The sequence below is a fragment of the Poecile atricapillus genome, chromosome 1 (genome assembly GCF_030490865.1).
Source record: "Poecile atricapillus isolate bPoeAtr1 chromosome 1, bPoeAtr1.hap1, whole genome shotgun sequence".
NCBI classification, from domain to species: Eukaryota; Metazoa; Chordata; class Aves; order Passeriformes; family Paridae; genus Poecile; species Poecile atricapillus.
In genome coordinates this window covers 103,651,709-103,668,413 of record NC_081249.1, presented here as the reverse complement: position 1 = coordinate 103,668,413, position 16,705 = coordinate 103,651,709, and the positions used below count along the sequence as shown (strand labels likewise).

At 41.4% G+C, this 16,705-nt stretch overlaps 1 protein-coding gene across 4 annotated transcripts in view; it reads left to right on the top strand.

Moving 5' to 3' along the window:
- The first annotated feature begins 1,205 nt into the window (after positions 1-1,205).
- The window catches only part of THAP12 (THAP domain containing 12), a 33,774-nt gene continuing 18,274 nt past the window's right edge, over positions 1,206-16,705 (top strand). For all 4 annotated transcript variants that reach the window (XR_009278115.1, XR_009278114.1, XR_009278117.1 and 1 more), the window contains exons 1-4: positions 1,206-2,248; positions 13,253-13,373; positions 14,870-14,977; positions 15,916-15,952. Coding sequence is in view for 1 of the 4 variants with exons in the window: in XM_058844012.1 (XP_058699995.1) it covers positions 1,797-2,248; positions 13,253-13,373; positions 14,870-14,977; positions 15,916-15,952 (718 nt within the window). In the remaining 3 variants the exon portion in view is untranslated. The remainder of the gene's footprint in view (positions 2,249-13,252; positions 13,374-14,869; positions 14,978-15,915; positions 15,953-16,705) is intronic.

The following is a 16,705-nucleotide window of genomic DNA, read 5'->3' as shown; positions in this document are numbered from 1 at the left end:
AGCATTAGCTTAAATGACTACTCAAAACTACTTCAGCTACATACCCAAGATAGAATTCAGGCAATCAACACTAAATAAACTGATGTTATTATAATTGGTCAAGAGCACTTGATGACAAGACTTCCTCACGTAAAAGACAGCTTCAATCCTGCTCATACTAAACAAAGCAAGCTTAAAATATTTGAAGCTCAAAAGTAATCAAATAAGTAGGTTTTTTTGTTATTTTTCCTTTTTGCTCTTTTGAAAACTTACACACTTGACTATTTTGTGTCTTTGTATTATCCTTCCTAAAGCCCAGCACATCTCCAGAACATGAGGATTTTTTATGTGAAGATACAAAAAGGATGTATCATAGCAGAATTCTTAAAACTACAACAGTATTATACCTGAAACTATCATCACTTGCCATCAGCATTTATAATTCCATAGGTGCTCCACCTACTTTTAAACAGGACATATTTGCTGAGGGAGCCCTCACCTACTTACAGTTTTCTGTATCCTGTTTTTTTTTTTCAAAGCTTTATTTTAGTTTTACCTAATAATGGCTTCTGACCAGTACAACCTCTATCTAATTATTTCATTACTTCAAATTATTGTGGCTTTTACTACTACTTCTTTAACTACCTGAAAGGAGGTTTTAGGCAGGTTTTAGCCTCTTCTCCCAGCAACCAGTGACAGGATGTGCCAGTGAAGGCTTAGGCTGTACATCAGGAGGATTTTTTTTCACAGAAAGGGTGCTCAGATATTGGAAGGGTCTGCCAAAGGAGGTGGTAGAGTCACCATCCCTGGAGAAGTTTAAGGAAAGCCTGGATGTGTTCTGGTCTAGTTGACAAGGTTATGAACAGTCACAGGCTGGACTCAATGATCACAGAGGTCTTTTCCGACCTAATTGATTCAGTGATTCTGTGTGGGATTATCCATCAGGCTGCAGAGTAACAACATCCTCCTAGAGCCAAACAAAAGAAAGTAAGACAAGAGAACAACATTATGATTTCGATGTCCACCCTAAGCCTGTTTTTAAAGCAGACACAGTGTAGCATATATACAGATGAGGAGCAGCCCCAGGCCAAGGCACACCAGCCATGCCGTGCTCCACTCACCCCTCTGTGAGTTTCCTCAGGGAGGGAAACTAAGGGAAACTTAGCCACAAATGATCAGAAGTGTAACAATGAGGCTGGCTGGCTGGACACTGGCTGGTGACCAGGAGCTGTGAGCAAAGAGAGGGGGGAAACCAGTTGTGGAGTTAATGGGGAGCCTGGAAGCACTGTGCTTGGAGACTGGTGGTTAGATGAGAAAACTATGTAGGGCTGCAAATACGTGAATGAAAAAAAAAAAAAGGGGATAATGTGTCAGGAGCGAGCAGGAAGACCAGGCTGAGATGAATAAGTTGGACTGGAGAAGAAAGAGCTGGGGAGCAGAGAAAAGTGCTTATATGTACAAAAAAATCATATGATGTCCGTCCTACACTGGCTTTTGGAGTGACCACAGTGTAACACACGCAGGCCACAACATGTGCACGCACACTTGGTGACACACACCAGCACATAGCATCACATGCACAGCCTAAAACACTGTAACACACACACGGCCTTACATGCAGGGTGTAACACAAATGCACATGCCATAAAACACACGCACGGCACAGCCCGTGCACACAGCGTAACTCACACGGTGTCATGAACACACGCACGGTGAAATGAACACACGCACGCTGAAATGAACACACGCACGGTGAAATGCACACATGCACGGTGAAATGCACACATGCACGGTGAAATAAACACACGCACGGTGAAATGAACACACGCGGTGCAACACAGATCGTAACACGCACACAGCAGAATTCACAGACACCCCCCCGATCCCCCGCGCATGCGCGCCCCCACCGCGTCCGCTCCCCGCGCGCACGCGCAGCGCCGCTCCCGCCGCGGGTGCGCGCGGTGCAGTGTGGGAAGGAGGCGGCCCCGGCCCGGCGGAGCGCGGCGCTGAATCCTCCCGGCCGCTCACAGCACTGTGGAGCCACTTCCCGGCCTGCCTCCCCTCCGGCCGCCGCCGCCACCGCCGCCGCCTCCTCCTCCTCCTCTTCCTCCACCCCAACACGCACCCTCCCCCCGCCGGCCCGCGGATTTAAAGGGGCAGCGGCGCCGGCCGGGGGAACCATGCCGAACTTCTGCGCGGCGCCCAACTGCACCCGCAAGAGCACCCAGTCCGACCTGGCCTTCTTCCGCTTCCCCCGGGATCCAGCCAGGTGAGATCATCTCGGGAGGGGCGGGCTGGAGGAGGGGCGCCCGGCTCTCCCCCTCGGGCGCCGCCGGCCCACAGCCCGCCTGAGGACCCGTGCCGGCGAGCCGGCTCCCTCCCTTCTGCCCGCTCTGCTCCGCCCGCGCCTCCCTCACGGCGCCTCCTTACCCGCGTGTCCGGCGGCCGCCCCGACCTCCGGTGGTGCCTGCGGAGGCCGCGCTCGCTCTGGCGCCGGCGGGGCGGGGCCGCGGGACCCTCCGGGCTGTGGCGGCGGGAGGCGGGCGGGCGGCTGCGCCTGCGCCGGGACGGCAGCGGCTGCCGCCCCTCGGAAGAGTGGGAGGGATGGGAGCGGCGCAGCTCCGGGGGTGCCTGGGCGAGAGAGCGGTGGGAGCTACCTGCCTGTGGGCAGGGTGGGGGTGTGCGAGAGGCGGTGCAATGGATGTATGGCTGTGAGAGATGTGGGGCAGCTGCAGGGGTGCCGGAGCCATGGGCTGACGTAGGGGAGCCCTGCACTGTGGGGAGCCCGCGCAGGCTCCGCACTGGCTCAAGCAGTGGAGGTTCTGCTCTGTATTAGGCGATGCGGTGCTGGACGATGGGGTGTGTGCGTGGCAAATGGGATACTGCTGCGACAGGGAGGAACTGTCTCAGGGTTGCTGGGATGGTGGCAAAGCATCGTGAGCAGCAGCAGAAGTGATGGGACAGATTCCCAATGGGTGAAAAGCAGGGGTGGTGTACTGGTAGAGCAAAAAGTGTTTGAGAGACAGTGGAAAATACTATGAAATATGAATCATTTATTTTGACATAGAAACCCTCATGTAAAGGTTCACCCTTAAATCGAGATAACACTCTTAGAATCACTTGATTTAACATGATACTCAGAATACTGAAAGGTGCATAGGCATAGAGCAATACCAGTTACCTCTTTTCTCAGAGAAGATAGTTAAGGCTGAAATTTTTTTTATGATTTATACATGATATTTACTTGCTTCCTTCTGTGAAGCTGCCTGACCTGATTTTTGGCAAATTCAAAACCCCATGGAAATTATGCATATCTAGTATTTTCTAAGGACACAGACCCTCCAAGCAATTTCAGATGAAGGTGCAAACAGCTTATATAGGTAGTAGCTGCTCTCTAAAGTTGTGATTTTGGATCTGTTATGAAGTTCTCCTGGATGAACACAATGCCTTGCTATAAAGCTTGGCTATCCAGACTTCTTGATGCCTAGTACATGCAAAGTATTGTACTACAATCCATGTTCCATATGCTTTTGCTTTAATATGAATTGTAATCAAAGTGGTTGTTTACCTACTATTATTCTTTCATTTTTATGATTTGCTCCTACTGTCTCTGCCTTCTGTCCTGTGAGACCTTCAGGATCTCACACAAAAGAATGTCTGCAGTTTGTGTGGAACTGAAGAAATTCTGTGCTGTCTCAGCTTCACTCTTAATTTGTAAAGCGTAAATCACATCAAGCTGTACAGAATTCGTCAATAGGTGACAGTTTACTGCATGAAGAAATACCCTCTTCAGTTTATAATTTTTTATGGAAGGACATTTTTGAATGAGCGCTTTCCATGGTAGCAGTGCGGAGCTGTAGTTAAAGGTGCGTGACTAAATGATTACATTTTAAAGATTGATTTTTTTAAAATTCTATTTTATAAACTCTAGGATGGTTTGGATTGGAAGGAGCCCTAAAGCTCATCTCGTTCCAGGCCATGGGCAAGTACACCTTCCATTAGACCACCTTGCTTCCAGCCCCATCCAGCCTGGCCTTGGAACACTTCCAGGAATGGGGCAGCCTCGGATTCTCTGGGCAACCTATGCCAGGGCCTCCAAACCTTCACTGTAAAAAATTTCTTCAATATATCTAACCTAAACTTCCCCTCTTACAGTTTGAAACCATTCCCCCTTGTTCTCTCAGTCCAATTCCTGATACAGAGTTCCTCTTCCAACTTCTTTGTAAGGCAGGCCCCTTCAGACACTGGAAGGCATTGTGAGGTCTCTGTACAACCTAATCTTCTCCAGGATGAGCAGCCAGTACTTTCTCATCCTGTCTCCATAGGGCAGGTGCTCCAGTTCTCTTATCAACTTTGTGGTCTCCTCTTGACTTGATCCAGCATTTCCTTGTCTTTCTTTATATTGGGGCTTACGGTACACAGTATTTCATATGGGATCTCACAAGAGAGGGGCAGAGTCTTCTGTGAGAGAAGAAACAACACGTAAACTATTCATAGCATCTCTGTGCTCTTAAAAACAGTCTGTGACAAAGATGTTCTAAGTTCTCTAGAAGTGCCCCCTTTAATATCTTAAAACTTTCTGTCCAAAATTGTTCATATATTCTGTTTTACAAGAGCATTTAGAGACTGATAAATCCATGCATCCTTTTGGTTTTACAGACTTGAGGGTGTTGGTTTATTCTGTGGGTTGATATACAGCAGTCTGCAGACGGAATGACAATATGTTCCTTGTACTGCTTGTTTTCACTTTTGTAGGTCAGACTGGGATGGTGAGCAAAGTACTGTGTGCCAAAATGTTATTTGCACTTGGCAGCTTACAGTGGGAAAGTTGAAAATAAAATTGTTAGAATACATCTTAAAATAAATTTTAATTTTAAAAATTTATTGATGGCAAATGGATAGTCCTGGGTAAATTGTTTCTACTACCTTACTGTTTTCAGTATTTCCATAATAGCTGGGTAATTGCCTTTAATGTTTTCCAAGTTCAGTGCTAAGCAGTTCCAATTAGACATTCCAAGTCTGATCTTTCAGAAGTCAGTGAGAGCTAACCTGTTAAGACCACCTTCTTTCATTTTGGCTACTTGAGAAGATAGAGGTTTCAGAGATTAGCCTTTGGAGAAGAACCACCAGCATTTAATGGGTGGTATGTTGTCTTTTCATATCAAACTAGTGTAAGTAGCTTCTGTTACCTCCATAAGGTTTTGTATTTTACATTTCTATGTAGTCTGGGCTGTGATCCCCACAGTAAGATACGTTAACGCTCGTCTGTCATTGTGGCTCTATTCATCGTGGTGGCTTGAGTTACAGTTGAGGTATGAGTGTTTAGAACAAAATACGTCTTAAGCAAAGAGATGCTTTTCTACTGCAGTTGACCAGTACTGAGGTAATATACTTCAATACTAATAATATAATTACTCTAGCTGCATTTCAGTAAAATGCCATTTCAACTTCCATGAGAAGTCTGAAAATGTAAAGATCTCTGGAAATGTAAAGTTTGTGACTGAAGAAAACCTTCTTCAAAGCTAATGAGCAATGGCTAAGTGGTATTGAGGAAACTTTTCTGTCTGCCCATTCAGGAGCCACACTGGGAGTCCTGTGTAGCCTGTGTGTCATTTTTCATTCATGTATGAAGATCCATTGGAGAATGGGGTTAGATCCATGCTCTCTAGAATTTGATCATGCATACCTCCTGTAGGTGGCTGGAGTGAAACACTACCTGAGCACGTCACGATGCAGCTCACTGTTGAAGGGAATAGGAGATAAAGTTCTGGATTAAAAAAAAAAATCTCAAAATAATATGTGTATTTGAAATAATTTATTCACAACTGTTTGTGGGGATAATACTTGTGAAGCATGTTTAAGAAACATGTCTACTTCATGTATACTTCATGTATATACTTCATGTATACTTCATGGTTGTTGGGTGACTCAGACCTAAGTCTGCTCCTTTTCATGGTAATTGCTGTTGCTACTATTGCTTTTAACATAGGATTTATTCCCTGCTGCTGCAGCATCCAGTTGAATTGAGTAGTAAGACTCAGGGAAGTCTTGTGGATGACTTCACAAGTTCCATCAAGCTGTCTTCTCATGCAGAAATAGTTCAAAAGGCCTTGGAGTAATCTGGCAATCCCAATGCCAGAGCAAAAGGTAAAGCTTCTTTTATAGCTTGGAAAGCTTTTTCTGTTTCTGGACCTCACTGCACAGGCTCCACATCCTCTGTCTTGGTAGTGTTAAGGAATCCATTCAGTGCTGTCAGCTCAGGGGCAACTGCAGTGCTACCTGCACATGGAGCTCTGGTAGCAAGAGCCAGAGGCAAGAGGCAACTGCTGACCCTTTGCACAACAAAAGAGCACAGGGACTTGTGGCACAGTGAGGGACATGGACACTCCAAGACACCACAGGATCCAACAGCACCCAAACTTTCCTGCACTTAGACTGGTGAGAGGACTTAGACTTGTTTGGGTTCCCTCCTTGGAGGCACCGTCTTGAGCTGTGATTTTGATACTGCACTGTGATTAAAACTATTTTAAGGATTGATATGACTGAGACTGTGCTGTGGGAAACCTGGGGTTAAGCCACTAAGGAAACCCAGTCTGACTGTCAGAAGGTGGAGCATGGAGCTGTCAGGGGGCCTCAGTCCCAGCTCAGGTGGTGCAAGTGTGACTGCCAGAGTGGCTCCTGGGTTCCCCAACAGGGGAATTTCCTTAACAATAATCTCTGCCAATGATTTACTGAGCTACTTTACCCCTGGTATATCCAGTCTGCCATATCTTTCTATCTCAAATAAAACCTTGCAATTGTTGTTTTTTTTTGTTACTGGTTGAGTAACAACAGCCTGGTTACCATAGCCTGGACCTTTTCTGAGTCTGCTAATCTTTGTCCTTTTGTTAATATAAATCCTAAATATTTTACTTCTGACAACATGGCTGAAGCTTAAAAAGAGATGCAAAGTGGTCTTTTCCTGCTAAAGCAGTGCACAGATGAGTAGTATCTTTCAATCTTTATATGCCTTGCTGGCAAGTAACAAACCATCTGCATATACTACAAGTCTCAATTCACATGGTAGTTTTATACCTTCCTGCTTTGCAGTAGGTGTCAAAATTCTCTGCATATTTAATGGACCTAACTCTCTACCTCCTGAAGACCATAACAGAACTTGAAAACATTTTCTTATATTTACTTTTTTTTTTTTTTAATTAACTGAAGCTTTTCCCTTTTTGCTGAAGAGGCAATATAAAGTCTTAGGCAACAAAACAAGTTTCCTGCTCAGACAGGACGCTTTGCATATCTTTGTCCAGGATGAAAATGAAACTGTGTCCTCCAAGTTAATATAAATAACATTGTTTTGAAAATTAAAAAGATTTCCTGCTGCTGTGACTGGGTCACAGGTGATGGTGATGCTTGCCATTTATGAATAACACCATATCTTCTTGAGACAACAGGAGAGAAAGTAATTTACCATTCTCTTACCTAAATAAATCTACATCTAAAATATGCATTAATAAATGTGCTTTAAAACCATACACAAAATTACAACCATTATAAGTACTAGTCCACAGAAAATATTACATTTGTACAAAAACCCAGTGTTTCACCTGATGTGCACCTGCTGGAGAATGTGCTCTTGGTACATAAAATTGACACTGACAGTCCATCCAAATAACTATAACTAAATCTGAATTCACAAAAAGGATAAGTTTTCCATAAAAAAGGAAACAAACAGCACACATTTTGAATATGAGCATTCCTTTACAATCAGATCTTTCCAAATCCTCCTTTTTGAAGGGAATCCTTATGCACATAATCACATCAGAGTGAGCAATTACTTCAGCTCGTGTTTCTGTTCAGCTGTGCTCTCCAGAAAGATGTGTTGCCTGTGAACCAATTGCCTATTTACTTGCAAAAGAAGAAAATACTTTTACAACCCCACAAAAAAGATAGTAAATGAGCTCTTAATTAAAATGAAAATACCTTGAATGAATCACTATATGTTAAAATGCTGTGTATAATGATTTTTAATAATTTCCGTCATACTCTTTAAAATGTGCATATAATGGCATGAATCATTACTGTAAAAGTTCAGGTTGTTGCATGTTGGTTTTGGGGGATTTTTTTAATATAAACAATTTGTTATCAGTCTTGCTCTCTGAACCAGGTTTAGATAAGCCTTTAAATTATCCCCCAATATTCACAAAATCAAGTCATAGAATGGAATCACAGAGTCTTTAAGGTTCGAAAAACCCTCTAAGATCATCAATCCCTACTATTAATCCAGCACCACCATGTTCACCACTGAACCATGTCCTCCAGTGCCACATCCACAATGCCTTTTGAGGGCTACCAGGTATGGTGATTTCACCACTTTTGTGGGCAGCCTGTTCCAGTACCTGACCACCTTTCAGTGAGGAAATTTAGCCAGCCTAAACCTTCTCCGGCACAACTTTAGACGATTTCCTCTTGTCCTGTCCCTTGTTCTCTGGGAGGAGAGCCTGACCCCCACCTGCCTGCACCCTCCTGTAAGGGAGTTGTGGAGAGTTGAAAAGGTCCCTCTTGAGCCTCCTTTTCTTCACACCGAGTGCCTCCAGTTCCCTCAGCTGCTCCTGGTGCTGCAGACCCTTCCCCAGCTCCATTCCCTTCCCTATACACACTCCAGCACCTACATCAAGGTTGCAAGGACTCCAAAACTGACCCCAGGATTGGAGGTGCCTCACCAATGCCCAGCACAGAGGGACAGTCACTGTGCTGGGCCCGTGGCCACACCATTGCTGGTACAGACCAGGTATCCTTGGGCACACCTGGGCTCATGTTCAGCCACTGTTGACCAGCACCCCCAGGGCCTTTTTAAGAGTCAGCCTTCCAACCACTCTGCCCTAAGCCTGTACCTCTCTGTGGGGTTATGGTGACCCAAAGCAGTAGCAGCCACCCCCAGCCAGCCAGTGCCACAGGACTTCCAGGACTTTGTTAGGCTCAAGGTCAGTGCCACTTAACAGCCTGCAAACACTAAGGCTACTTGCATTAGGTGTGTTCCTCAACAGCAGTGGTGTAATACATTGCATTGAGATAGCTTTTAATTTGTGCCAAATACATTGCAACTGAAGGACTTGTGTAACAGTGTATGGTTGTTGGGGTGACATCAGTGGTTCAGTTCTTTTCCCCAGGACCAAGATTGATGAGAGTGAGGCTTGTTTTTGTGTTCAGGCTTAGTCGGTTTATTTTTCCTTATCAATATTACATAGTAGTAATATTTACATTACATTTACATACAGTAATTACATTTACAGAGTATGAGGAGCTATATACATTAGGCCAACAAGGTGCAAAATGGCTGGAGAAGTAACTCATCAAGGTCTTTTAGGTGTCAGCCCATACAGTAATGAAATGCCAAGTAACTTATTTTCATTAATAACCCAATAACCTGGCACTTGTGTCTTGCAACATGGATTCTTTCATCCAATCAAGTAATATTACCCAAAAACCCTAGAAGAAGAAGAAAGAGAAGAAGAAGGAGAAAGGGACAATGACCTAAATCCTCCATGTTGTCTCTTATTCACTAATACAGCTTATACCCTAAACTCTAACTTTCTCACCCAGTGGCTTAGTATAATTCTAACTTACACACATTCTCAGTTTCTCTACTTAGTTCTAGAAGCTTTCTCCATGGTTTTGAGTTAAACTCAGTGTTCTCTTGATAGTCAGAGCCTGTCAGCACAGATAAGGGAATATTTTCTGTGCCTCTGACTCCAACATCTGGTATGCATTAGTTGAATACTGAATGATTTGATAAAAGTTAATACATAATTTTATTCTAAAATCTTTGCAGTTGCTGCTTGGATAATACCATGCAGAGCTATAGTAGGTGATCTCAGGGATCTGACTTCCTTTTTCTTTTTGTTCCATTCCTCAGAGAGTGTTCTATTTGGAACCAAACTCACAGTGAGACTGAAGGGCTGAATTCACACTCAGATGGAGTTTTCAGGTTTGAGTTCAGTCATATAACCTGCTATCTCCTTTTAGTCCTGTAGCTACCTGAGAGGATGTCAACATTTCAGGCTTTCCCAGTAAAGCTTCCTAAATTTCTAGAACTCCAGTTGCTGATCTGCTGCTCCAGTGGGTTGAGAGGATTGGTGCCGATGTCTGATCCATGATATGACAGAGGGGAAATTTAGATTAGGTATTGGGAAGAAATTCTTGGCTGTGAGGGCAGTGAGGCCCTGGCACAGGTTGTCCAGAGAAGCTGTGGCTGTCCCATCCCTGAAAGTGTTCAAGGCCAGGCTGGATGAGGCTTGAAGCAGCCAGGTCAAGTTGAAGGTGTCCTTGTCTATGGCAGGGGATGGAACAGCATGGGCTATAAGGCCCTTTCCAACCCAGCCCACTCTAGGATTGTATGGTTAGGATCCTCAAACGGGGGCTCTGGACACCAAGGGCTTCTTTTGGATCATGTGATCAGGCCTTAAAGAACCTAGAAATGAAACAACATACCCCTGAGGTAATATTACTGTAGGAGGAAACACGAAGGCTGGTCTTCACTGGAGGTCTCCAGGGGCAGATATGGAAAAATGTCCACTAAACACCCACCCCCCATGGGGTGAATACCGTTTTAAAAGTTTAGAAAATTAGCATAATTGACAGAAATCCCCAATTAGAGACATACGAGGTGTTGCCATTTCCCACAGTTCAACCTTCTCTGGATCTTGCCCCCCACTTCTCCCCCACACCTTAGATGGGAACTAAACATTGTTCTTCAAGATGTGTCTTGAAGAGCTGTTTTTTGGCCTTGGTTCCCAGACAGAGCCAGGGTAGGGACAGGAGCGTTAGAATGTGTTTTATTTTTCTGCCTAGGGAAAAGGTAGTTTAAAGTACTGGGAAGACTAGCCAAAGATACAACAATAGGCTACAAAGCTACAAATATATGTGTAAGAATACAGAGAATATATAAAACAAAAAAAGGCAAAAATCATTTGGCATCACAGGCTGTGTTGACTAGAGAAAAAAAGGCAGCAGCCACAGTCAGTTTTTTTGCAATTGTCAAAGAACTTGGTAAGGGAATGATGCCTTGAGAGGCTACCTAGAACAGAAGCTAGACAGTGTTAAAAGAATAAAGTAGGTATTTATTAAAAAGGCCTTGATGCCAAAGAATGCGTCTTGGGCAGTACAAGAGCCTGGCTGAGGCTACTCCCAAGATGGATGATGGGTCACACGTTTTCACACTTTTTAAGTTTTGGTCCATTTACTTATTGGGGTGTATTGTCCAATTACAGCTTTGGGTTATGAAGTCCTGTCCTCCCAGATTGCTCTCCTCAATTTGCTGTTGTTTATACTTTTTGGGCCTGAAGCTGCAATGGTGTCCTTGGTTCTCAGGCTGGAAAATGTTTGTTTTGTCTAGCTAAACTGTGAGGAGAACTTGCTAACACTTTATATGAAGCTCAGAGTTATACACTAATGCAATACAGAATCTGGATAATATGAAAGATAAAACTTAAGGCATCAGGAAAGGAGTATTGTGTGGTTAATGAAATCTGTGTGAGACTCATTTTTGAGTAAGCCCCCTTTGAAGAGGTGGTGGTATCTCTTGCTGTCACTCTGATCTGATCTTTGACTATCACTAATACCTACCTAGGTTCTCTGGTTGGCATTAACATGGGAGGGTAAGGAATTCAGGCTGATGTTTACCTGCCCTTGACAACTGCCTGCCAGTTCTGAATGCACCATTCCTGCCACCAGTTTGTCCCCCTGCGATTGCCAGGAGGTGATTCAGAGGAGTTAACTTAATGTAAGGAGCTCTGGCTTTGCTCTCTGTCAGTGTTTGTCAGCTTCTGTGAATCACTGAGAGAAGCAAGTAAGATCATGGGGTCAGGCTCTTTCTCTGGACTGAAACCCTCCCCCCTAATTATTGAGAAGGCTGATCAGCCTTTTTGTTTAGTAGTCGACACCCACTGAGAGAGTCTGAGAGCCAGAGTTAATATAATTCACATGCTACAGGTCTCTCACTTTAAAAGAGTGTTTATATCACTTGAATAAGTGAAGAAAGCTCCCCTGTGCTCTTTTTGGGGTGATTGCACTGCCCAGACAAGAGTGCAAGATCTGTTGTGCCAAAAAATCTGATTTTTTAAAACATTGTTTTTCTTTCATTATTTCAAGTTGTTAGTAAGCATACTCTGTATGGATCTCCAAGAGCAATATTAGAAATTATTCCTGACTTATGGCATTTACTGTCACTGTTATCTTGATATTTTGCATGAACAAAAAATTGAGATTAGCACACGGTTCAGCCGGCAGAGATCAGAATCCGAGGTTCCCCTCTTTCATCTGCACAATTACCCTTTACTGAGCTAAAGTAGAGGTGAATCCACTCAGACATGTGAGTTCCTCATTTGGGCTGCCCACCAAAACATCTGACAAGACAGCCTTTGTTCCTATATTGTTGAATAATCACTAGTTGTTTTTCTCCCTCCTTATTGCTATAAACAATAATTTCATGTTTGCAGTCAAAAATAATAGTAAAATTGCTTTCTCCTAACTTTTAACAACAGAACAAGTAACTTTGTTGCTCAGAAAGTGATGGCATATACCCCATTAGGGGAAGTGGAAGCTGACTACTGCATTTACATCAATTACTGCAAGTGGTTACTCACCAGAGGAAACAGTCTCTTGCATACCTAAATGGAGTCATATCAGTAAGGGAAACATTTTTTTATCTTTGTGTTATGTCTTGCAGAACTAATCCAAAGCAGAAGTAAATACATGTAAAAATACGCGTCTAAGGAGAATATTCTTCAGGCCTGGAAGTGCTGTTGGTGGAATGGTTGCTTTTCTGTTGTTATTATTTCATTTTCATAAATCTACTCTAAACTCTCCAGTGACCACAATAAATAAGAATACTGTTTTTTGAAGGGGGATGGAGAAGACAACTATTTTAAAAACTGCCTAGAAAATGTTATGACTTTAGACTACAAGCAAATCTCTTTGGTTTTTAATTTTTGTTTTTGAGTGAATTCTTTAGAATATGTGTGTGTGTATGTGAGAGTGTTACAAAGGCAAGAATATATAAATTAAGGGAAAAGACTCCTGAATTTGCTGGGCTGATGTTGAGTAGTGAGCAAAAGCAGAAAAAGTAGTTTTTACAAAGTTTTGATGGGATGTTCCAAGGGAAGTTGTAAAGAACTTTCCCAAGCCTTGCATCAAGGTCACTTGCACTTCAATTTTGAGTATGGCTTAAAATTGTAAGGGATTTTGTTTTATCCTAAGATTATGTAATTCTTCTCCTTACATGCAGATGTCAGAGATGGGTAGAGAACTGTCGAAGGGCAGATTTAGAAGATAAAACTCCAGATCAACTCAACAAGCATTACAGATTGTGTGCTAAACATTTTGAGACTTCTATGATATGCAGAAGTGTAAGTAAAAACAAGCATTTGTTTACTGGATCTTGCTAAATGTGACTGACATTTTTCACCAGAATGCTGTTTTTAATCTTTCAGCTCTTGGGTAACTGGTCCCTAGGAAAATGAATTTCTTAGTCTTAATTGGGATAACTGCCATTGTCTGGGGCTCCACACAGGCTCACAGCCATTGAAAATGATAATGAAAATGAGCAATCAGAGGAGAGAGAAAAAGTAGTGCTCTCCTGCCAGTTTAATATGTTTGTTGAACACTGGCCCTTATTGCAGTGCTTTCCTCATGCTTGTTTTGTTTCAGTAGAGATTACACTATTATATAAGTTTATTTGATGTAAGTTTGCATGTCTCTAATTATATAAACTTATTAATATCCTGTTCTTGAAGTGAGTACATGGTATGATTTGGTTAAATTGCACTCTGTTGTGGCCAAAAGATTTAGATACTCTTTACATCTGTCAAGTATTTATTTTCTGCTATATTTTCATCCAGCTAAAATGAAAGCGCTGTTTTCTGTTAATGAAGTAATAGCTTTCAATTCTTTTTGTCAACAATATAAGTTTAGCAGCTTGCATAACAGATGGAAAGTGTGGACTTGGGGCTTTGTATCAGGTTTTAATTTCTAGGCTGAATTTCACTCTGGTACATAAGCAAAACCAATCTTCTAGTTATGAAGGATAATTAAAATTTGTAGGTCAAACTCTGAAGTTCTGGTGATATTGCACACAGTGAGGTCTCTAATTAGCCAGCATCCCAGAAAAAATGAAAATTGAAAGTAATTATGACTCTGACATGAAGCTCTATGAAACTGAGTTTGTTTGAAATGTATTTCAATCTAATGACAGATGCCATTAGTTAAAATTTTGTACTTAGTGTTAGCCATTATTGGCAGCACAGGTTTACAGTATATCCACATATAAAATTTTACTTAAAGTACTTTTTTTTTTTTTAACTGGGAGCACTGACATGATCATCTAGAAGTCTTTTTTTCTATTTTTTCATTCACATATAAATTTTCCCTCAATATGACCTTTCACAGTAGTGCTTGGTGGACTTCATAGTTCTACAAAAAGAAGCAATTAAAATTTTTCACAGTTAAATGTCTCTAGAATTGTGAAATAAATGATAAAACCCAAAACACAATAGTAATAGTAAAAATGTTTCCTTTCTGATGCATGTCTTTTTATCCACAATGTTTATTTTTTAAAAAATATTGCAGTAAAGTAAAATTATTGCATCCAGGGTCTTTGATATGAAGATAATGGGAACAAAAAAGGATTTGCAGTTTGGATTGGAGTTTTCTGTAGCATTTGTCTTCTTATTTTCAGTGTTCTCTTTCTATCCCAGAAATGTGAATTGCATAGCTTAGCTTTCTCTTTGGTAACATCAAAAAGTCAAAGTACTTTGGGATAATAGCATAAACAAGAAAAGAAGGAGAGGAAGTAAGGGGCACATTCTCAAAGAATTCCCTAGTCTAGATGTCTGTTTCCTTACAGAGCCCATACAGAACAGTTTTGCGGGATAATGCTGTGCCAACTATATTTGATCTGACAAGTCACCTGAACAATCCCCACAGCAGACATAGGAAAAGGATAAAAGAGCTGGTAAGCTTTTAATGTAAAATTATTGGTTTATTATTAAAAAAAGGCAAATAAGTTAATGTGAAACTTTTACACAAAAATGTCAAATAAAAATATTTAGCACTTGAGTGTTTGTATTTTCTGTGCTGCCTATTCCTGTATCTTTTTTGTTGATTATAAGTTAAATGTGTGATAAAAATTTTATCTGCTAAGGAAATCTTTAAGAATAATCTGGAAAATTAAATGTGTTGATCCAGAGCTGATGCTTTCATCCATCCAAGAAATGTATTGTTTTCTTTTCCTTGTTACTGCAGTGCCAAATGAACACAACCAATGCATAATATCCCAAAATTATTGCTGCATATTGATTGTGATCTTCGGTTCACTTCTGAAATCTGAATCAATTCAGACATGCTTGTTTTAGCTTATTGTTCTGAAAAATATGATCTATGGATGAAACCAAGATTGAGAAATTTTTTGTGGGATTGTGTTTTGTGTGTCATTTAGGGAGAAAGTGTCTCTGTGGTTATAAGTATACTAAGAATTAAAAGGAAATCTACTCCTAGTCTCTGTTTATATCTGAAAAATCACAGGCAATTTCTAAATACTTCTTTGTGAGTTTGGTTGCATCGATTGACTGAAAATGGAATTAAATACAGTTCTGTCTACTGACAGTACATTATCAAACTGCAATAGAATCTATTTAATGGAATCTATTTACTAATAATTAAAAATACTGAAGAACCTCCTAATACAACTGTTCTCATGTAGTTAGTAGATGAATGTCATGGCGGCAATAAACTACCTCAAGAAACCTTCTGGTCTTAAAATTTCTAGCACTTTTTGCAAATGTTAACTGATATCATCTACAGTATTTGTATCTGATCTTGAAGTGTTAATATTTTAAGGTCACATGTTAGACATTGTCATCAATATAAGTTCTTTTTGTTTGTTTTTTTAAGAGTGAAGATGAAATAAGAACATTGAAACAGCAAAAGAGTAAGTTGTCAAAATATTTGAGATAATAACTTTATTTGCTAAAGCTAACAAGGTAATGCAGTGTCAAGATGAAAAATGAGGGATGGGACCACCTTGCTTTGAAATGATTTATTGCTCAAGTAGCCAGATGAGATATCAGTCTGAAGGCATGAGATTTAGAGAGAAGCAACAAGTCAGCCATAGCTCGAGGAAGTCCCGAATTTCTTCTTTTAACAGCAATATATAACATTTTAGCCCAATTGGCAGTTGACACAAAACTTATTAACCCAGCACCTTTGCTTAATTTTGCTGCTCTGCATCTGTCTCTTAGTCACTAAGCTGACAGGTCATGTACTCATACACACCTCTTATTATAGTTTCTAGATCTCTAACTTACTCTGTAACTCATACTATTACAGCTTAAACCTCAAACTATTTTACCCAGTATAATTTCTTACCTACTCTAGGCATATTCTTACTTATAAATACAGAGACATAAGTTTATAATTTCTCTACCCAGTGTCTGTGTACCTTCATCACTACGTCAGTCTAAGCTCTTTCTAAGGCTGCAGATTGAACCCTTCAGTATCTGCAGAAGTTTCTATTTTTCGGTTTCCAACAATGCAGGACTCATAACTATAGCATAACTATATATGGCAGGAGGATAATTGAGTTTTTTCTTGATTCAGCCAGCCAGTCTAAATTGTTTCCAAAATACTCATTCACTTTTAAACTGGAAACATTCTTCTCTGGACCGGTAATTTAAAGGTAATG